This window comes from Pyxicephalus adspersus, chromosome 3, assembly GCF_032062135.1.
Source record: "Pyxicephalus adspersus chromosome 3, UCB_Pads_2.0, whole genome shotgun sequence".
In the NCBI taxonomy this organism is placed as follows: domain Eukaryota; kingdom Metazoa; phylum Chordata; class Amphibia; order Anura; family Pyxicephalidae; genus Pyxicephalus; species Pyxicephalus adspersus.
This window is the reverse complement of record NC_092860.1, coordinates 87,706,924-87,728,906: the sequence shown is the minus strand read 5'-3', so window position 1 is coordinate 87,728,906 and position 21,983 is coordinate 87,706,924. Positions and strand designations below refer to the sequence as shown.

At 35.8% G+C, this 21,983-nt stretch overlaps 1 protein-coding gene across 3 annotated transcripts in view; it reads right to left on the bottom strand.

The window, feature by feature from the left end:
* The window catches only part of BMPR1B (bone morphogenetic protein receptor type 1B), a 228,052-nt gene that overhangs the window by 2,534 nt on the left and 203,535 nt on the right, over positions 1-21,983 (bottom strand). For all 3 annotated transcript variants that reach the window (XM_072405584.1, XM_072405586.1, XM_072405585.1), the window contains 4 exons: positions 17,561-17,657; positions 16,273-16,411; positions 14,034-14,226; positions 2,791-3,088 (listed from right to left, as the gene is read on the bottom strand). In XM_072405584.1, the coding sequence (XP_072261685.1) occupies positions 2,791-3,088; positions 14,034-14,226; positions 16,273-16,411; positions 17,561-17,657 (727 nt within the window). The remainder of the gene's footprint in view (positions 1-2,790; positions 3,089-14,033; positions 14,227-16,272; positions 16,412-17,560; positions 17,658-21,983) is intronic.

Here is a 21,983-nt window from a genome sequence, read left to right as displayed (position 1 = left end):
TATTAGTGAAGACATTAAGTGTTACAGGTTCATTTGAAATCATTATTTAATATAAATATTTTTATTTTTACTTGCTATCTGGACTGAAAACCCCATTGTAATGCCTACGGACATATTAAGCTTTGAGCTCTTCTGTGATGACTAGACACTGTGCTTGTTGCTGACTAATTCTACATTTTTGTTTTTAATTCCATTGCATATATAAACCACATTCATTCCCCAAGATCTTCCCTTTAAACAACAGAGGCCCATACATTATTTAAATCATTGGCATATGTGAAAAAATACAAATAGTTTAATGTAGTTATGACATTGTTTGGTATTTAATAAACTACATATTTTACATGTTCGTTATCCTCTGTAAAACATCAGTTCCATCCCGATCCAAACTCTATTATGTGATGTTTAATATATTCATACAGGATGTTTAAGTTGCACTGGGGGGAGGTGGAGCTGCACATTAAATGAAAACAGCAATCAATCACTCTGTCAAAAGCCATAGCCATATTTTGCCTGGCAAGTGCACCAATGTGAATAACAATAGGTTTTTCAGCATGAACCAGGAACACAGTGGAGGGACATAGTATCCCCAGGCTAGATTTAAGTATTCAAATGCGCAGCCACAATTAGACATTGAAACTCAGTGGGGTGGCGGTTCCATTTCTGACATTTCATTAGCATTTGACTAAACTCTAAAGACAGCTGTAACAATGAAATCTTTAGAGAACATAGGAGAAAATGGCTTTTCCTGAACTATAAACTGTACTTTGATCTAAAACAAAGAACATTAATTTGCTATGTCTTGGTATTGCTATTCTTTGCAGCACTCTGTTTTAAGTGCATTGGACCACTTATGATATCTGTTGGAAGTACTGTAGTCACAACTGGATTGAGTAAATAAAACACATGTCATTTGGTTCTATTGTCTTTTTAATGGAAGTTTTTTAATGTCAAAGCTGTTTAAAATGTACAATTCCTTCTAATACCTATTTCATGAAATTAGATTTTAATGGGATGGAATGACTCGGAGAAGAAAACATATATATTAGTGTTTGTGTTCCTAAATGAAAAGGAATCCATTCTATCAGCAATTTTCTCTGGGAATTACAATTGTGAAGGCAGTGTTGCTGTGTGCAATGCAGAATAAAATGAATCTTTAATGAAGGAGTTAAACAAAAAATTAGGTCAGAATCCCAGAGCAGCAAAATAATTGGGAAATTATAGCTCAATGCTTTCTGCCTAGAGAGAGCAAAGGCTATATAGGTTTTAGTGTTGTTATGACAGTTCATTAAAAGGTAGTGTGTGTTTATTTCATCTTCAAGGGAGATGAGGCTAAAAGGGATAAGTCGGAGTTTCTCCACTATCCATATCTGGTGATACTGAGAAACACTGAATTACTTAGTCCATGGATTGGTTATCTCCAATACTGAATAATTAACATTTTACCTTAAAGGACTGAACTGATCTCTTTTATTTACATGTTTCTAGAGAGAGAATTTTTAAAGTGGCTGGGCTATGAACATTAAAATGTTTACATATTCCTAACAAAGAGTAAAAGTGCCTTAAAGTACTTGAGTAGTGACCTCATGTATGTACTGTAAAGTAACTCATCCTGAAATAGTTTACCAAAAACAGTGAATTTCTTATACTGTACAGTTTCTGTTATCTGTTTGTACTAGAAGGTTGGCACGCTGCTAACATTCTGCTCCCCTTAAAGTATAGAGGAAGATTTTAGGGTCTGCTGTCCCTTTAAAAAGAATTTGAATTTTCTTCACAGTGTCTATTGCAGCAGTTGTGAATGGGGTTGAGCTTTAAAAGGCAATCAAAGCTTGTTCAAAATATGTTAACATTTTAATGTGCACAGTCTGGGCCCCGGTTCACATTAAGATCACAAGTGGAATCAGAAATGACATGTAATGAGCCTTGCAATCCCACTACTACAAAAACAGGAAAGTCGTGAGCCTATGTCATACTTTGGTACACATGCCTGCTAGACCACTGCTGACTTTATGCTTTGTACAACTGTGATATTTTCTGGTCAGGGAGTACAAACCGAGCTGATGTGCTGTTCTAAAGGTCCAGTCAACTGCTGAAGCTTGGTTTAGCTTATGGGCAGACAGAGAGAAATTGAGGGAATTATTTGATCAAGGCAGGATTTTAAGAGTCATGGATAGGGTGGATTTCATGGATGGAACCAAGTAGAAAAAATCTTACTGTAGTCCTTTTGATTACATTTGTATTTATTTATGTGTGCACAGGGAGATGGAGATAATGTGGTCTTTCTATATTATCTATCTAAAAGAGGAGAAATTAATGGCATGCTATTGATTTCTAAATATGGACAATATGTACTGGCCCTTTTATATTGATTTCTTTAGCAGTGTCAGTTACATATCTCCTAAAGAATCAAGGTTTACTTCATGAATTAATTAGAGCACATATGTTAGGTAATTGCCATAGACATTCACGTTATGGCTATTCATTTAGCATGGTGGTAATTCAGCTCCTGTACCACTGCATACTCTACTAAGTTTTTAAACTACTCTACTCTACTCTAATATTTTACAAATAATCACAATGATGTACAAATGATGCTGTTCCCTCCAACACTTTCCTATAAATTTTCAGTGACAAATTCAGGAAGAAAGATCATTTCATTGACTCAGAGAGGAGAGAAAAGGAGGGGGGCGCAGAGAAGACAGAATGAGAGAGTTCAAAGACATTGGTTCCTCTTCACTGAACTAGCAAATAACGTATTATGTACTAACCTAATTATCTTACATTACTAACCTAATGAATTTTACTGCCAATCCCAGGTCTGCAATACAGCACGTTCCATTTTTCTTCACCAATATGTTTTTGCTTTTAAGGTCCCTGTGGGCTATGGCCGGTTTTCCCTTTGTTCCAAATATTTCAGTATGGAGGTGGCACAGACCGCTAACTGCAGAGTACGCCAATTTCAGCATTGCCTTGGTGTCAAGAGTGGTGGATTTCAGGTAGTCGTATAAGGAGCCATTCTCATGATAATCGGTAATCAGATACAGTTGAGTCCAGGATCCTGTCCCTTTAATGTCGGCAGCAATGAACCCTGAAAAACATAAATTAGCAAAACAAATCAGATAACACATTAAAGTACAGTCTCTTTATAAAAAGAAACTTAAACAGCAAATGAAAACAAGAATTAGGAATGTAGCTCACCACAGCAAGTTGACCTGAAATGCAAGTTAGGAATTTATCGATACTTACCAACTGGTTTATGTGAACATCAGCAGTCTTTTCTTTGTATCATCATAATTTTTTTTACATAAAAGGGACTCTTTTTAAACTTTTCAATGGTCTCTGTCATAAGATATACTAATAAGACCTTTACTGTGTCACCAGAAGAAAATTGCAGACGTTAGCACATAGCACAGATTTAACATTCTAGTTGCAAGACAGTATATTACTAAAAATATCAAATGTTTAAAATCTGTTTGAATTGTTCCTAAATTGAAATAGTTCCAAAGATCATCACAGCTTGTGGATGTCAAGACTTGAAGAAGTGATTCTTACAAAGGAGAAGAATGCCATCTACTGAACATTTGTGGAAATAACATCTGTCAACTATGGTGAAGAAGGTCAGAAATGAAAAGCAGACTAGTGGGAGAAATTAACCTTACCCTTTTGACAGCTCTCTGTTAACAATGGATGTGTATACAGAATAGATTACCTTATTTATACAAGCGAATGTAGTATATTAAGGCCATTTATCATACTCGCTGGCATATAGACGCCAATAAACTGAAACTTTAACGGGGAAGGTTATGAAAGCATATACTGAAGAACCGAATAACATGCAACTCATATTTTTAATAAAAATAGATTTGTTCCTGCTCTGTAAATATGTCAGCTGACTTACCAAAATATTAGATTGGAGCAGATCAGCAGAAGTACAGCAGACGTATTCAAACAGTTCATAAAAGTAAAGAGCTTGAAGAATGATTTTATTTATTGCTAACAGACAAAACAATTCTTGTTTGTGAGCATAAATAATAATTGTACCCACTTCTGACAAAGAGAACCTGTAACAAAAACACTCGACTTTAGTAGTCTGTAAGGATTGCTCAGACGCATGGTTCGTAGAGTTTAACCGTTTATATATTGTGAAGAAAATCTAACAAAATTGTGACTGTTCCCGGGCACCTAGTAGTTAAAATTAGACACCCACTTGAATTAACCACAGAGAAAATCAAATGTCCATTAGAACATAGCTTAACTTATATCAATATCTGGGTAGAATCAGAACTTGGAAGTTCAATATATCTACTGTTCCAAGGTATGTGGAAATGCTTATAAAAGAGCTGATGATTTTTTTCCATCTTCGTGGATGTACATACAAACATAAAGGGAATACAATTCATGTGACAGAAGATAATGTAATGTAATATAGGTGGAAGTTGCTGGAAAAGCTGAGTCTACAGCTTGTTGAAGACAAATATTAATCTAGGCTGACGACCGTGCACTGGCTAATAGGTGCACAACCATAAATGATCAATATCTCCCTAATAATAAACATTTATTTGAACTACTGTCTATTTATTACTATGTTATATACTTACCAAACAGCACACCTGACATTCTAATCTAGGTCAATGTGAAGCACTCCTCGCAATCTCAATATATATACATTGGACCGTTTGATAAACTTTACAGTATGTAAATATTTAATTGTTGAATTAAATATCTTCATCCAATAAATGAACATTTCATAAGTTTCATGCCTGTGATTGCAGAGCTTTTTTCACAGGGTTCAGAAAAAAGTGCTGGAATGCAAAATTTCAACAACTTCTTAGAAGCAGAAAATTATCTTATTTGATCTGACAAGTTACAAAAAATCTAGTTTGTTTCTATAAATTACCAAACTCTTTTTGCACAGTCTTACTGAATTAAGTGCATACATAAAAGAAAAATGTTTTACAGTCTTGTGCTTTACGATTCATTTTTATACCTTAAAGTGTTTGAGGAGAAAAAAGTACATCAAAGCCCAGCGTAGATCTGCCCTATTATCCTCTCAAACCTGCTAGTAGTATACTTTGAAACGTCCTAAAAAGGTCTGAAATTTGGAACGTTGGTATAAAAAAAGAGAGAGTTGGAAGGTACTTTTGCATTCCCATAAGCCCTTAGTATGGCACAAATCACTATTGGATAGCTTTCAGTGCTATCACTCAGTAACTAACTCAGACACATACAACTTGCTTCCCACAGAGATAGCAAGCTGTTAGATGATGCATTTTTTTTCTTTGTTTGCCCGAAGACATGCAGAGATTGATCCATGCACTAACTGTCCAGAATCATGACAGAACTATGTAAGATCTGCATCTTTCCAACTTCATCATCACATTCATATACTTTGATATCCAGCAGATTATATAAGTATGTATAGCACTAAAGGGGCATTTCATTTCCTTGCAGTACCGAATTTGGAATAGAGAACTGATGGGAAAAGGTAGAGAGGTGGGAACATGGATATTGATTGGCAATAGAGGGAGTAGAAAGCCTAGTGTTTAACCCCCCCAGCGGTAATCCCGAGTGTGACTGGATGTGGGTGGATTTTCCATGCAAAAAGTGGTAATTCTGAGTCACGTTCGGGGTCACTTAAAACATGAAAAAAAACACTTACCTTGTTCCCTTGGCATCCTGCAGCTCCTCTGGACATGTTTTCTTTCTTCGATCTTCTCCGAGGGACTATCCCTGGGGTTTCCCGGTGGGGTCAGTGCAGGCAGGCGGAGTGGTGGGAAATTCAAATAATTTTGTATTGGGTTCAGTACAAAATAGCTGTATTGAGTCCAATACAAAGAAATCTGTATATAATTATATATATATATATATATATATATATTATACATGCTACTGTACAGTTATATTACGTTTAAATTTTTTTTTAAATATTTTTTTTTCGATTTTTGTGTTTTTTTTTTTTTTTTTAAGTTTACTATTAAATGTAATAAATTTATTAAGAATTGGACATATTTGGGTGAGTTATTCCTAAGAATTATAGGCCTACAATGTAAAATGAACTTCCATGCAAAAAAATGTAACGCTTTTTGCGTCAAAATACTGACAGAATTAAAACGCTAGGGGGGTTTATTCACACTGCTGCACATAACTGTTTTTCTTCTTGTATGTTTATCAGCTCAGTACAACAACAACCACCAGCACTGCTCCTTTATCACATTATTAGAGCTAAGATTGTTTTTGGATGGAGAATGGTAACTACAAAGGAGGTACGAAGCCCCTGTGAAGTGTAGGTGGCAGTTGGTAGAAAAGTAAACCAATGGGACGGGGTAAAGCCCCACAATCACATAGGAGGAAGTAGAGGAAATGTTCATTCCTGGTTTCAGAGGCTTAGTAGAGTGATATGGAGTCCAACCATGCTGCTTAACTGGAATGTATGCACATCCAGAGCAGAAGAACACCTTTATCAGCACATAGGCTGCCAATCACAAAAGATGGCTATTTGACAGGTGATGGCTTATCAGTGTGTATTAGACAAGAACTGTTAGTACCAAAAGGCAGGATCTCTCCTCAGAAGTGCAAAGCGGCCAGAAGGTGCTCAATCAGTCAGGAGTAAAAGCAAGTAAAAGAACTAATAATATCAATAAGGTACTTTATGGCCACTGACAGTGACAAAGGTATATGAATCACGATCTTTTCAGGTCACTGAATGGTATACTATATAATGTTATACTATATTGTTAAAAGTTGCATTGATTAAATATCACAGCAACAGCATTGCCTAAACTGAATTCAGGCAACAGTTCAATGCTACTATGCTTTGCTCTTTTTCTTGGTTGAGTAATTTAAAAACAGCAGAGATAAAAGCTAGACTCATTAGGAAAAATCAATTCAGCAAATTTACATGGAACAGTAAATTCTCAATACGGTGTTTACTGCAAGCTTTTAACTGTTTTGTGTCATTTCCTTCACATACAAACACCAGCATGCAACATGGTTGCAGTTACATAAGAAGCAGCTAGTTACCTGGGGATCTTTAGATTAAAAAACTAGCCTTTTGTTGCTTCTAAACACTAAATTTATTAACTGATTACTTGGGTTATGTTTGGATTGTCTACATATCAATCAGGTCCCCCATCTTATTAGGTGGTCACTTGTCCCTGCCCTCCTCCCGCTGCTTAAATGGACACCTTAGGTCCTCTTTGGTTTTTTTTAAAGAACAAATATAATGGAAGAATATAGAGGTTGGCCACCTCTATATTCTCCCATTATAGTTACTAAGCTATTCTGAGAATGATACTTACCTGGCTGTAATGTTGTTGATCTTTTGGAGGTGCAGATCTAGAAAAGGTGTGCAGATTATTACTGACTTTAATCTACAGACTCAGAAAAAGGGTCAGCAATAACAGCGCCCATACATCCTTCATTACAGGGTTAATTTAAAAGACACACTCAGTTTATAAAACAACTCTACCTAGCCAGCTATCAACTTAAATTAGAACCCCACACCTAAGCACTTACTTACCTCTTTATAACACCAACATCTTCCTCCAGTGATCACATGCTCAGGTCCGAAATCTTCCAGGCTCAGCTTGTGTAGAAATTCCTCATACGCCTATACAGTGCTGTAATCACACCATCTAGTGTTGGAGCACAGCCCTATTTAAATGTCTAAGACTTCCTCACTAAAGTGGTTACCCCCCCCCCCCCTCCACTTCTGATTTTAATGAAATTTTAGGGGAAAAAAACAAACAATCTTGCTCATATCCCACCTGGTCCTATATAAAATTAATAGCTTAAAAACACTTGTTTTTTATCGTTACCCTGACCTTCATATTGGATTGTCACATGTATAATGAAATTGCGGCCAAGTAAAGACAGCTTCCCTCAATCTGAGGCACTGGTTAGAAAGTATACGCTGAAGGTCTATTCCCTTTAAATAATACCCTGCATAACTAAACTTTAACAAGTCACTCTCAAATCCATTCCATCTGCAAATAATGGTTTTATTGTTAAACCACTAAAGTAGTGGTTTAACAATAAAAATGTTACTCATCTTTCTAGTCACTGAGTTTCTAAATATTCATACTTCTTCTATACCAGTACAAAAGAGAACAGCTACTATTTATTTCACTATTTGCATTGTAATATCTGCAATATACACCGCTTCTGTATACACTAATACTGCTGAGGTTTTTTACTGTGTTCTGGTAAAAAAATCACATTACTATGGTTGACAATTGTAAGAGTGTGAAACATAAGCTTGTCATAATGAGCGATTAGTCTCAAAGGCCAGAATAATAATCCTCACTTCGTCCATATGCCATAATATATTCCACATATGGTCATGGTCTGCATGCAACTGCCAGGCTGTCCAAATGGCTCTATGATTGCACAAAGCATGTGCTGCTGTCCCCGGCATATCTCACCGAGTGTGCAATGAACTGTAAGAAAGATAGAACTGCACTTGTTTCTAAAACACAAGTTATTATTTAGCTGTTTGTTATTTAAAGTAATGGTTATCAGAATGACAGATTTTTTCTGTATGTTATAAAGACTTGCAAAACAATTACATTTGTTCTCTTGTTTTTTTTTTAGTGTATAGCATTAATAATTGTAAAAAAAAAAAAAAAAAGAGTGCAACAATAGGAACTATGGATGAAAAAGTGGCAACACCATCTATGATTATGGCTACCACATAAAAATTGGTTATAAATGCTGTGGGGTTTTTTTGTTTGTTTGTTTTCTTTACAAGCCAGCATACTTTCTGTTTGTGCTTTGCTGTGTATGTCCCATAACTGATAACTAAAATGTCAGAGTTAAGCTATGTACACACGTCAGATAATTCTTGGCCAATACGAGCCGTAGGGCCTGTCTGGGATGAAAATCTGACGTGTACAGGAGCCGTCCGACGTTGTTCATGGAACTGTTGTTCATTCATTTTTCAGTCTTTTGTAGTTGGAACGGTTGTGAAAGCTGGTTTCCAACTACAAAAATATAACGTGTGTACGCAGTCTTAGACCACACTTAGCACACGTGCCTTGATGTGGTGGTGTTGCTCTGAAATCAATGGTCTGAAATCAAAGTCAAATTTTGCTGACTGCATAGGTACAAAATATTTTACAAAGTTGCTGTATATATTAAGGATGGCACCCTATATTTCACTATTTTAGGTTCCATATTATTGCATTCATAATTGAAAATATAACATGATGTACGTGTAATAATTATATTTTCCAACATTTTTTTTTACTTAAAAAGTATTTTTGTTTTATCTCATAACATCTTCATAACACTACAGAGGTTTATCAAGAAAATAAATGGATCAAACTTTCAAACTTTAAATACAGCTAGGAATAAAAGACCTACTTCTGTTTCTGGCTGTACAAAATAAAATGTAAAAAGTCAGTTAATTGACAAGATGAATAATAATAGATCTTTAGTGACTGTCTTCAAGCGAATAATACAAGCATTCAAAAAGAAACTTGAACAAAACATTGCACTAATTTCTACCCATGACTGAAGATAGTTCTGTCAATATGGTCTGCGGCATCAGACTTTTCTATGCCACGAGGCAAAAGATTAATTTTCATTTTCCATCTGTTTTTCATGAGTTTTCGAGAGGCCAGCACTAAATTAATCATAGGGCCTGTCAACTATACGTGATATTCTGTCAGTCTGGCAGATCTGAATTCAATCTGTCTTGACACTGAATTAATCCATTAATATACCATTATCTGAGATACAAATGTGAAAATCACTGCCATTCATGGTTTGCCCCTTTGCACCCTGAGAACTTTTAACAGATAAAGTTATGTTTTTATTTTCATTATTCGTAGCCTTCAAAGAATTGGAAGAATACAGGGGGCATTGATATAGTTAACAAATGAAAAGAAGACAATGCAGTTAAAGAATTTTAAAGATGTCTCACGTTGTAGTTTTATTAACTAAGGGGGAGTCAAAAGCCATTTGTAAAAATAAAAAAAATCCAGCTTTGTAATTTATACCTGTGAGACATTGTTTTCCAAACAACAGGAACAAAGGAAGAAAATAAAAATAAGGGCTGGATTGCTTAAAAAGCCCAATCAGACCAGTACCTGGGAGCAATTGAGCCCAGCAAGGGTACTACTTATGCACGTTTGTTTTAATAATAGCACATTGACCACTGTATGACTGAGTAGCTGCAACACAAGAAAGCATAATTGGGGAGTTTTCCATTGGTGTGTCATCTTGATTACAATTTATAATAATATATATTAATAGTTCTCACTGTTTTCTGGTTTTCTCTCTATTACACTAATACACTATCATAAGAAAAGCTCACTGGAATGATGTGCTTCTATTTGCCTTTTATTCTAAGCATATTAATATTTGTTCACATGATATCAGTACTCACAGGTCCACCCCTTTCCTCCCTAACAATAGTTTGACAATATCAAATTATTAATATTAATATTGGCCAGTACTTATATAGTGCAGACATATTACCAAGCCCTTTACAAAGTCCATAGTCATTACCACTAACTGTCCCTCAAATGGGCTCACAATCTAATAGTCATATGTCACTAACACAGTCTAAGGGCAATTTTTGAGGGAAAGCTGATTAACCTAATTGCATGTTTTTGAGACTTCAGATTGCAATTTACCTAAAACTCAGCCTTATTTTTGGGAAACTTTCTTCACTTGTAAAACAGGATTTTCATCTCGAATTCCCTAAAAAATGCCTACCCATCCCATACAGTTCTGGGAAAGGAATCTGAAGGAGAGGAGTGAGATGCTCCACTCAGGAGTCAGGAATGCTGCTCATCAGTAATCCAATTGTGCATGACTGCATATATAGATCATACTGTCATTAAGTGTGAGATTTGTCAGCTATTCCTGATTACCATTCCAGGTATCCCTTCTGGCCACAAAACAGTCTACCCCAGTCCTTAGAAGGCAACTATAGCTAAAACTTATTTTAGGTTTTAGATTGTAAAAGGTTAGAATTCCTGTCCAGTTTGTACTGCTGTTTCATTGCTGTCTGCGTCCCTGTCGGGAATGTACCAAACCCAGCATATTTAGAGCTGTCACTCAGGTTGCACACTATGGCATTCTCATTTGTTCTTCTCCAAGTTACAATAGTTTTAAAATGCGTAAGGAGACGAAGAACCTTGGCGGTCACTGTAATTAAAAACTCTTTTTTTTTTCCAGAATAAACAAGAGGATCTTTATCAGAGTTGACATAACTTGATGGTCCACTTCCATTACACAGGCACAAAATAAGTGATTTCATATGATGAACCTAACACGCTGACCAGCTGATTTTCATGAACAGGTAACACGGATCCTAAAATAACAAATGCCTCCTCCATAGCACTTTGCTGTCACCATGTTCCAGTTCTGCTTAGAATATATCTATGGTTATAAGTGAAATCTACAAGTAAACATAGGAACCACGGTGACACTCTAAATGTAAAATAATTTTTAATTTGGCTGTGGGATTCACAATGTGTATTGGGTCTAAATAGACCTAATGTCTGCATAGACAATGATCAGCTCATCCACATCTATACTGAGTTAGTATATTTGTATATATTTTAAAGGTTTCCATAACTGTCTGGCATTTACATTTCAGATACCTCTGCAGTTTGAACATTAAACAGAAATCAATCCTAAAGCATTGCTAAAGCATATTACTTATCAAACTTTTTCCTCCAGTGCTGTGTAAGTGTGACCATTTGAACTCTTTGTTAAAGTGATCTGGGAATGCAGAGCATCACAGATCCTCATAAATTAGAAGTTATTTTTAAAGGCTTGCAGAAACAAAACAATAACCTTTTTTTCTGTTGCCAATGTGTATTTGACATTTACATACACTGCAGCCCCTCTGTGTTACATTTTCACTTTTATTACAATCTCACATTTGTAAAATGTTTCCACATACATTAGGAATCAAATAAACATTTCTTTAATGGTGCCAGGTGTGGCATTAACTCAATTTTATGTGAAGGAAAATCATCCGAGAACATACATAGCTTTTATGTCACAGCTCACAGGAAGCACACTGTCCATAAAAATCTGTCATCTAGCCCAAACGTTTCACAGAGCGTATGAATTTGAGAAACAGTCTCAGAGACGGAGATAAAAGACTGGGGAAAAATACTTTAACGGTAGCTATAAGCCTTGGCTCACTGCTAAAGTGTCTGCCTGAATGGCATAGGTTGAGTGCCTCTGGTGTGCTAAAACTATTAAACAGGGCTATTAAGGTCCTTAAACTGAGGATTAATGCATGATTTACAGCCCATCGCCAGTGATAAATAGCAGCTTTACTAAAAGTAATTAAAACATTCGCTCTGACAAGTGCATTGTGTGAAATTATATGTTAGGGAATGTCTCGGAGATGGGAAACCTTTCTAAATCCTTGCTAATGATAAACTATTGTTTTCTAAGTGTTTAAATAGATGATGACAATAACTGCGAAATGCACTTTCAGCCAGCTGTAGATAAAAGAGAGTGGAGGATAGGTACTACCGAAACAGGGAAGGCGAATTAAAGGGTGAATGCACTTTACTTTTTTTTACTTTACATATGTTATGTAGCTACAATTATATTATGCTTGATTTTACCTAAAAGACAGATTACTAATGCTTTGAGGAAAAAGAGCTAGACAAAAATGATTTTGACAGAAAAATGGACCATATAAGAGCTAATGATTTCCTGCCCTGCCACTCGAAATTATATGATCAGTTATGTGCTATGCATGCAATCATGTGCATGTGGCAATTAGGACAATTATAAACAGGTATGTAATAAATACATTCAAGTGACCTGTCAATTTCCAAACATAACATAGAGTCTATGACGGTTTTGGAAGAATAGAGGAAGACAGAGTCTACCATCTACAAATAAATCTAGCCAAGGCCCTAGGGACCAGCGGATGTCTAGGAGATCCAGGTACTATTTTCAGGCATCTGCTGTAAACCTGGGATACAACGTAAGTTGCCAAAGCTGTGCACCTGCCTGCCACTTCACAAAGGTCAGAGGATTTGCAAGTGGTCAGTGTATAAGAGGTTGGAACTGTCCCATAAGCAAAACAGATTATAGGTTATGAGCTGCCCCAAAAGCAGGATTTCTTTTCATATACTCTACTCTAGGGACAGATTAGGGCTCTAGTGGTCCTAGACAAGGTAACATCCCGCCACCCCACACGCATTGATACGGACACTGGTAAGAATTGTAAGTGTAATTTAAAGTTTAAGGACTGGGGTGTAGTGTGTAAAGAGTTAGTGTAAAGATAAGTATAAGTGTGAAAGGTTCATTTTCAGGTTGGCTTAGATTTTAAGGTACAGATGCAGAAAAAAAATCTGATGGGTCAAGTCACCCCTGGGCTTATTCCAACATCGATTATCCGGCTATATTTTCTGTTCTTGTTTTCCTTTGAGTTTTGAGAAAACCTTTCATAATGGTTGCAGTAGGTGTGCAGAGATTTTCTGGTGGTTAAACATCTCAGCATCTTTCAAATTAGAAATATCAAACTTTGGATTGACTAACCTTTATTTTGAACTATGATCTCACATAAAAATATATATATTTTGTAGATTTTATCTGCACTGCATCTCCCCCAATAGTTTTCAATTAGTTCTCCTACAAATACCACTCGATCCTGCAAGTAAAGTCCACATAATGCAGCTTCTAGTTAATTATCAACACTGATGCATTGCTCCTGAAGTTAGAGCAGTATTGCCACTCTCATGTAGGCTGTGCCTGCTTGAACTACATTGATATAAAGAAAATGTTACAGTTGAGTGTGTAACTGCGGATTCACAAGCCTGTAGCTTGTCAGTCAGTACCAGGTCACCTCCTACTCCTTCCCCCATGCTTTGTAAGAATGACAACACCACCTTTGTTGCTGAATACAACAGCAAACAAATTAACATTACTTTGCATTCTGATTAGTTGCACTTGGTGCATATTACCCCATATTCCACTTTCCACCTCTTCTGTTACTTCACAGTAAATCTCCATTATGTTACAGAAAAATTCCAAATGTAACTTACCTAAAATGTTTTCATGTCTCATCAGCACCGTTTGATAAATTTCTGTCTCTCTAAACCAGCTGGCCTCCTCAGTGGTAAAGAATACTTTGACTGCGACCTTCTCTCCTCGCCACTTGCCCATCCATACTTCTCCGTACCGCCCTTTGCCAATCTGTTTCACCATTTGAATCTGCTTGGCTATTGTCCTTTGAACCTATCAAAGAAACCAAAACCAACAGCATATTACTTACAAAAGTAAATGACCACCCACTATTAATATGACTAATCCAGAATAAATATCAGGGAATTTTAAAAATACCACTGGAGATTTATTTTATAGCATGCACCATTTCTGTTTCCTCCCAAGTGTACCTGGAATGTTACTAAAGTTTTGTACAGTTCACACTGTAAAATAAAATATGTTGTCATTTGGAGAAACACCGACTAAGACTTTTAGCTAGGGAAATCTTGGTTCATTTACTGCCACCCACATGTATGGCTTACTTTATCAGAAATTTTAATGTGGAAAATGATTTAATAATGCATTGCAATTGACACTGCCCAATTTGCTATTTTCATCTGCTTTGAGTTAGGAAAATTTATGATTATTTTACAAGGAAAAGTGTTAGAGTTTAACTTTTTTCAACGTGTGTGGCAACATTTAAGCTGGGTGTAGAACACTGTTAAAAAAATTCAACAACAAACTAGCTGACTACTAACTAGCAGAAATAATAACTTACAAAGTAATAAATGACCAAATGACATAACTCCAGAGCAATAAATAATAATAACAATGATGTAAAAAGAGATTCTTCAGTTGTGTACAAAGGAATGCATGTTAAAGTATAACTCCAGGTTTCTTTGAAAAAGAAAACACATTTTAGTGCCATCGCACTGTACAGATCCTGCATCATTTAATATTGAACCACTGCTATCCTCTGTCATTTTTATGCCTCTTCTGTGACTGGCCAAGGAGAGAAGGAGCCAGAAAAAGCCAAAAACGACAGAGGAAGACAGTGGTGCAGTAATGAATCGGCGGGCATGGCAAAACTGAACAGCCCAATGTCACTAAAATGTGTATTTTTTTACTAAAGCACAGTGATGAGGAATTAGGTTCAAACATCGGATAATGTAACTTTTTAATACCAAGGAGTTCTCAACACAAAATGTGGACCTAAAACAGAACTTGAAAAAAAAAGCTTCTTTTTTGTCAAGCAGTATGAAAAGGTCATTTTAGTAAAAATAAATTGGCCTAAGTGGTCTTACTATATTCTGTATATATCTATATATAAGCCAATGTTTGGGGGGAGGGGCCCCATTACATTATACAGTACATAGAAGTTTCACTATGTCATTTCATCATCACTGGTGTCACCTGCCTTCTGCGGATTTAATAATAAATAAACTTTAATAATAATAATAAACTTGTTGAATATATAAAAGAATATTTGAAGCTTTTACTATCCAAGGAAGTAGGGCCTATTGGTATATGTGGGGAAGATTTATGCTTTTTGAAGCTTTAAAGACCAGTGGTGTGATTCAGCCTTATCTAATTCCACCAAAAATGAGGGGAAAATTGCTTTGAGCTTTAATTATCCTATTTTTTATACTATGGGAAAAAATCTAGTTAAACAACCATTTTCCAAGAAAATTCACCAGTAAGTAATCACTGCAATGCTATGTATTTTTAATTACATTTGCATCCTAGATCAATTCTGTACTGTTCCTTCATTTAAAATAAGCTCTAATCAATGGAACTGATGCTGCATGTAAAGAGGATTTTCAGGAGCTGGCAAACAATCAGAATGGCTGCTATTCTCATATTTTATAACTGATTTTGTCATTGAAGCACTGGATGCTAATTAGAACCTTACCATACAGCAATGCTTCTAAAACTTCCCATTCTTACAACACAGATTTTAGCAAATTTATGGTAATAAATTCCTTAAAACTGTTTGTTTAAATTGACTCCACTAGCATTTAAAGTTCTTTAAGATGTTAATTTAAATTTGATATAAGGCTTGAGTGACAGTAACTGATCAAGCAGTCTCATAGAGGAAGGGGCACAGTCTTTAGATTGACAAAAGAAAGATTCAGATGAGATTGTTTTTAGAAATTGACAAAAAATGCAAAACAATGGTAAATATCTAAATTACCTTTAACAAAATGTGTTATTTTGAATTATTATATTTATTATTACTTTAAATATAATGTTTCATTGACAATATATGAATGTGAATTTATGCTACCACTTTCTTACCAGCAGAGGGAGCCCCGATCCACTTCCAGAACTTTGAGATTGTTCAATGAGATCTTTCAGTGATTCTCCTACAGGAATATATGTTTCATCCTGTTCTAGTCCAATGCTGTAACGTGGTCTGGCTTCTTGTCTTTTATACCTACAAGCACAAAACTGTCTATAAGTCTGAAGTCAATAGGTGCGTGTTATAAACATGTATCTGTAAGGCTAACAAATTCATGGATACCACAAATTCTTTTCAGGTGAATGATATAAATATTTTTGCAATGAGCTGCTTAAAATGCGCACATCTACCATAAGCAAAAAGTTGCCCAGTTTCTCATAAAAAAATTTAAAGCAGACCTAAAGTTAGGATTTGCTATCTTATAAATTATACTGAAAATACTGAAATTATGGAAACTAACTCCATTTAGGGTGCTATTTATTGTGTGAGTTTGTGATTTCCACATGCGGCTTCCTACATATTTCCTCTCCAGTCATCAGATCTGACATGAGGAAGCAAAGCCTTGCTTCTACCAACATAAATGTCTCTACACATAGACCCTGTGCAGGACCATGAGAGCTCCTATTAGGCTCCTGCTGTATCCTTTAACAGCTCCCTTATCAGGATGTTCCCCTCTACTGCAGCAAAGGCATCATATCCACATATGCATGGCTCAGTTTACAGGATGCATTGAAGGACATCCAATAATCACATTGTATAGCACCAAGAACACTCTTTGTATCAAATTTGTAAGCATTAGTTATATAATTTTTTTCATAGCCTTCTCTATTTTTGAAATGTCAAATCTGTAAGATGGTTAGCATATTAAACATCTTACAGATCTCATTGATAAGGAAAGAAGATAATTTCTTATCATAGTTTCTGTAAGAAGTTTAACATTTCCAGCAAACAACCTTATAAAAAGACTTATGTGCTTCTGGAGAGATGACTAACTTTAGCATCATAATCTGAAATAATTAAAAATGTGGCCAACAAGTTCATCAGAATAAAGTGTTTAGTTTTTCCATGATTTCCTATTCATTGTGAGATTACAGATGTACAGTACCTGTTTACAGCTGTATGAATAAAGGATTTGGCCACTTTATGTATTATCATTTACTAGTAGACCTCTCATTAAAAACAAATGATGAAAATCTGTCTTTGTGTATTTGAGTTGCATATCAGACCAGTCATTATTTTTCTCACCTGCTCTGTCTATAGTGCTATGTAGAAATGTGGCAATGTATGATATTTGAAGAATCTGCACCAGATACCACTGGATCCATTTAATAGCATTGTTCTTACCTGAAGTAGCAGAATATTAAGATCACAACCAGAATGATGCTGCACACAGTCACTGAGATAAAAAGAGCCATGTAATGGATACTGCCATCAACAAAATCTGTGGAGGGGAGAAAAAGAGCACAAAGGTTAAACATTCATCTAACCATATTCCACTGGGCCCCTGTGCTTAATGTGAACCAGGGCCCCCAATATGTTTTCAACACCCAGCATAAGCACCACACCACAATGCTTTATTTCACAAAAAAATGATGTTTTCACAGCAGCAGTGAGGAAAAGAGATAAATGGGGTCAGATTTACCCCCTTCCCAATGCATGTTACCTTTTGCTTATTAAGATACAGCCTTCCTAACTAAAATGCTTTCTTGATATGAACCTAAAGCAAAAGCGACCTTTACAGAACAAAAACCAATAGTGCTACATTTCATTGCTCCCTTCTGTTTCGAATTGACTGGAAGTCAAAAGTACATAATTGGGTATCTGCAACTCTAATCACAAACTCAAGTAACCTGCACATAAGTAAAAAGATTATGAGCTCATTAGGAACGTTAATGATATCTGCAAGATATTCCTAAGTCAGAAATTTAAATGCTCAGTTTGAAAAACAGTGTTCTCCTTTTTAGCAATTACAAGCTGAACTAAAAAAAAATCCCTCTGGGAAAAGCCACCCATATGGCTAATGATGAGTATTGCTCATGTGTTTGTTCTTTAATGCCTAAAAAGCATAGGACAGAGGAATACCTTTCTGCACAAACTATGCAAACCCCTAGTTTTATTGCTTCTGATTGCATTGTTAGCTTTGGGGATGACACTTTTGGCACAGGGTACGTATTGCTCCAAGCTGAGCTGAGAGGGGTTCAATCAAAGCTAGACATAAAGGGCCTGATTTATTAAAGTTCCCCAAGGCTGGAGAGGATAAACCTTTATCAGTAAAGCTGGGTGATTCAGCAAACCTGAAATGGATTTCTTCAAAGTCACGTGTTATTTGCTTGCAAATGTTTTGAGCCCTAGACCAGATCTATTCCAGGTTTGCTGGATCACCCAGCTTCACTGATGAAAATGTATCACCTTCAGCCTTGAAGAGCTTTAATAAATCAGGACCATAGTTAGGAGCTGTTCCTTAGACAGTACATTTAGTTTAAATAGATCTATATAATACCTTAGATGGCAACAGGGATAGAGAGACTTGGCTCCAATAAAGGGACATTTGGGAGCTATGCATACCCAGACTGTCGTGTGGTCTTTTATAAAGAGATTAGCAAGATCAACAACTTCTTTCATCATCATATTTGAATGCAGAACACAGGAAAATGAGAACTTCAGCTTTATCGACTCATCCTGCAAGGGCGCTATTATATTACAGATTTACGAGAGTAATGAGGCAAGAGTCTCCTTGGGGACCTCTTAGTTTACACTTTTTGTTTTTTAAGACTCGCATTCTTTGGCTTTTATATTTTTTTTAAGTCTTGCATAGGCTTACTTTAACCTCTGGGAAGAAACTGAAAGAGCGTAGACATAACCTACAGCAGGTTATGCTATGGCAAGCATATTTTACGGCTTTTTCCTTTTAATTGTTATCGTGTAGGTATGTGAAGCATATCAAAAGACCTTTTGAAAAAAGACACTGACAAGATGCCTATCAGGAAAACACTCAGGCTCATCAGTCATTTCTCGCTTTGGCTGCAGCTCTCTACCTGTTCCCTGGCTGTAAGTGAGTGAGAGATGAAACGGAGAACCCACTGGGGAGGATGACTTTCTTTTGGAGAAAAAAAGAGCAAAACACCAAACTGAAAGCTTCATTTCATGGTTTATTAACAGATTTTTTCTCTTAATGGCACCCACTTTGCTGTGAAGTGTGTGGTTTGTAACAGTTTAGGATGTCACTTTGAATCAGGAAGATAGAGATTGCAGACAACTTAAACAAAATAGCTTCTTCATGGGACAAGGGCAATTTAGAATTCCAGCAATTAATTATGTATATGTCTTACTATCACTAGTTGAGTTGCTGATAAATACATAATGCATAGGTCAATATGTGATGTATACCAGAAACGGAAAATATCTAAACCTAATGGGATGATATGTAGAGTACAAAACAGAAAATACATACATAATGATTTGTTTATATTTATAGTGTTTTTACTAAATTATTATTATTATTATTTTGGTATTATTATATGGTATATATTAGGGCTGCACATCCCCAATCCTTGAGGACCAGGACTCTCACACATCCTAATTCCCCCACCTCCTAGATTGTAAGCTCTTCGGGACAGGGTCCTCTCCTCCTGTGTCACTGTCTGTGTTTGTCTGTCATTTGCAACCCCTACTTAATGTACAGTGCTGCGTAATATGTTGGCGATATAAATCCTGTTTATTATTATTATTATTATTATTATTATTAATAATAATAATAATAATAAATAATTATTTTTATTAATTCTCTAATAGACAGCACTAAATTTAAAAAAGAGGTGGTTTACAATAGGATAGAAAATAATTACCTGCATGTGACCCTCAAGAAATGGAGTTGAACAGCCCTAATATATATATATATATTGAAAAGTTACCTATTACCCCAATCAATGGGATATGCCAAATACAGATGCAGTTATTCTCAAAGTACCAAACAGTTTTAAATACTCCTGGAGGACAACTCCACCATTAATTTTTACAGTATACCAGGTTAAAGATGGACTTCCCCTGCAGGGACCAGGACTAATTGATCTCCTGTGTGCTTGCGTAGGAGTTATATCTTCCTGACCAGGCCAATCAAAATGGCTTTAAAATGTAAACAAGGAATTTCTAAGAGAATAAACTCATATAGAGAATATAATCTCATTGAGATTGATAGGCAACTCCTTTGCATCCAAGGCTCTTGTAACAGTGGAAAGGGAGGCAAAGAGGGCGAGAGGGCAGTCTGAGGAGAGCAGTGCTGGGCAGTTCAGGCTCGGTGTCAGGGTTCAATTATTGAGATACCTTTGTACAGATTAGCAGTTCTTTTTCTTGTGCAGCACGTCATTCTCTGTAGCTTTCCTGTCACTATAGTCTTGTAGTGCAATGTGTGTGCAATGTTCTGCCATTCAATGTCTCATTAGCTTCTGTCACTTCTGTTCCATACATACGTATATACATAAAAAAAGTATATGTTTAGTATTTTTTTTGTTGGTAGGTCATTTTAAAAGTACCTTGCAAGCCAAAAAAAGTGTGGGCACCCTTGCTTCAAGCCATTCCCTGTCGTTCCTGCATCTCTCTCTGCTTGGGTTTGGAGATTTCCTGTACAGTTATTTGAGTACCCATCCTTTTTCTATCCTCCTCTACTGCTACCTACCCACTAAACAACTGACAAGGGGTTGTTATCTGAATGATACTGGAGAAAAATGTACACAGGGAGTTTTAGACAGAATGGCTGCTATTATTTTCCACAAATTGGAAATAGCAGTTTGGATTCTGAGGTTTATTCCATATATTCCTAAATTTAGTAATAATCACTTATTGATAACTATTGTTTCTCCTTCTCTCTGCTGACACAAAGAACAGGCGACTAATTGTACCCTCAGTGGATATTTTATATCAGAATCCCAATGGCAGAATCTAATATTTAGACCAATGAAGCCGCATACCCTTTTGTGTATAAAATTTTTCTGATCAGCATTCATTCCGCAGACTATTTCTGTGCCCATTTAGAATCTAGTCAACCTAAGAGCCAGACATCATGGCACCATGCTCCTGTTATGAGGGACTTTATCACTGCCCCTCCCATATATATTACAAGAATTAATTTTTGTAAGGACTTCCAGTAATATTTGTTATGGTGACTATATACTTTACAGAGCTGTCTTGTTAGAATACAATGTAAGGTTAATGTGATGTACTGAAAAACATGCAGCATTTAAAACCGGACAGAGATTATCTACCTTTCTCACTCAATCAAAAAAAAAAAGTTATGTCTCTAGCTAGGCTTAAATATTTCATTATACTATACACTGCCTTTAAGCTACCAATACTAAAAATTTTAATAAATAAAGAGGATACAATCATTGGTATATCATATACTTTACAAAAAAAATTCTAATACTGGTTGCTTTTCTTCATTCAAGTATCACCATTATTTTATTATTACTTTCATTTTTAGTTGACAAATGGCAAACAGTAAGAAAAGTCAGAACAGTATGGATAAAAATAAATAGTTTCACTTTAAATCATATTGTAGTAACCGCCCCACCCCGCGACTTAAAAAAAAAACAGCACTAATGTTAGTCGTTTTGCATTCTTTGTGTATTTTGAACACTTTACATTATTAGGTGACAATAGTACGTCTATACTATATTTACACAACATTTGTTGCTCACCCCTCTGACTGTTCTTAAGACTTGAATTGATCTGTTTGTCTTACTTTGTTCCCATCTTCCAAGAGCTGCATTCC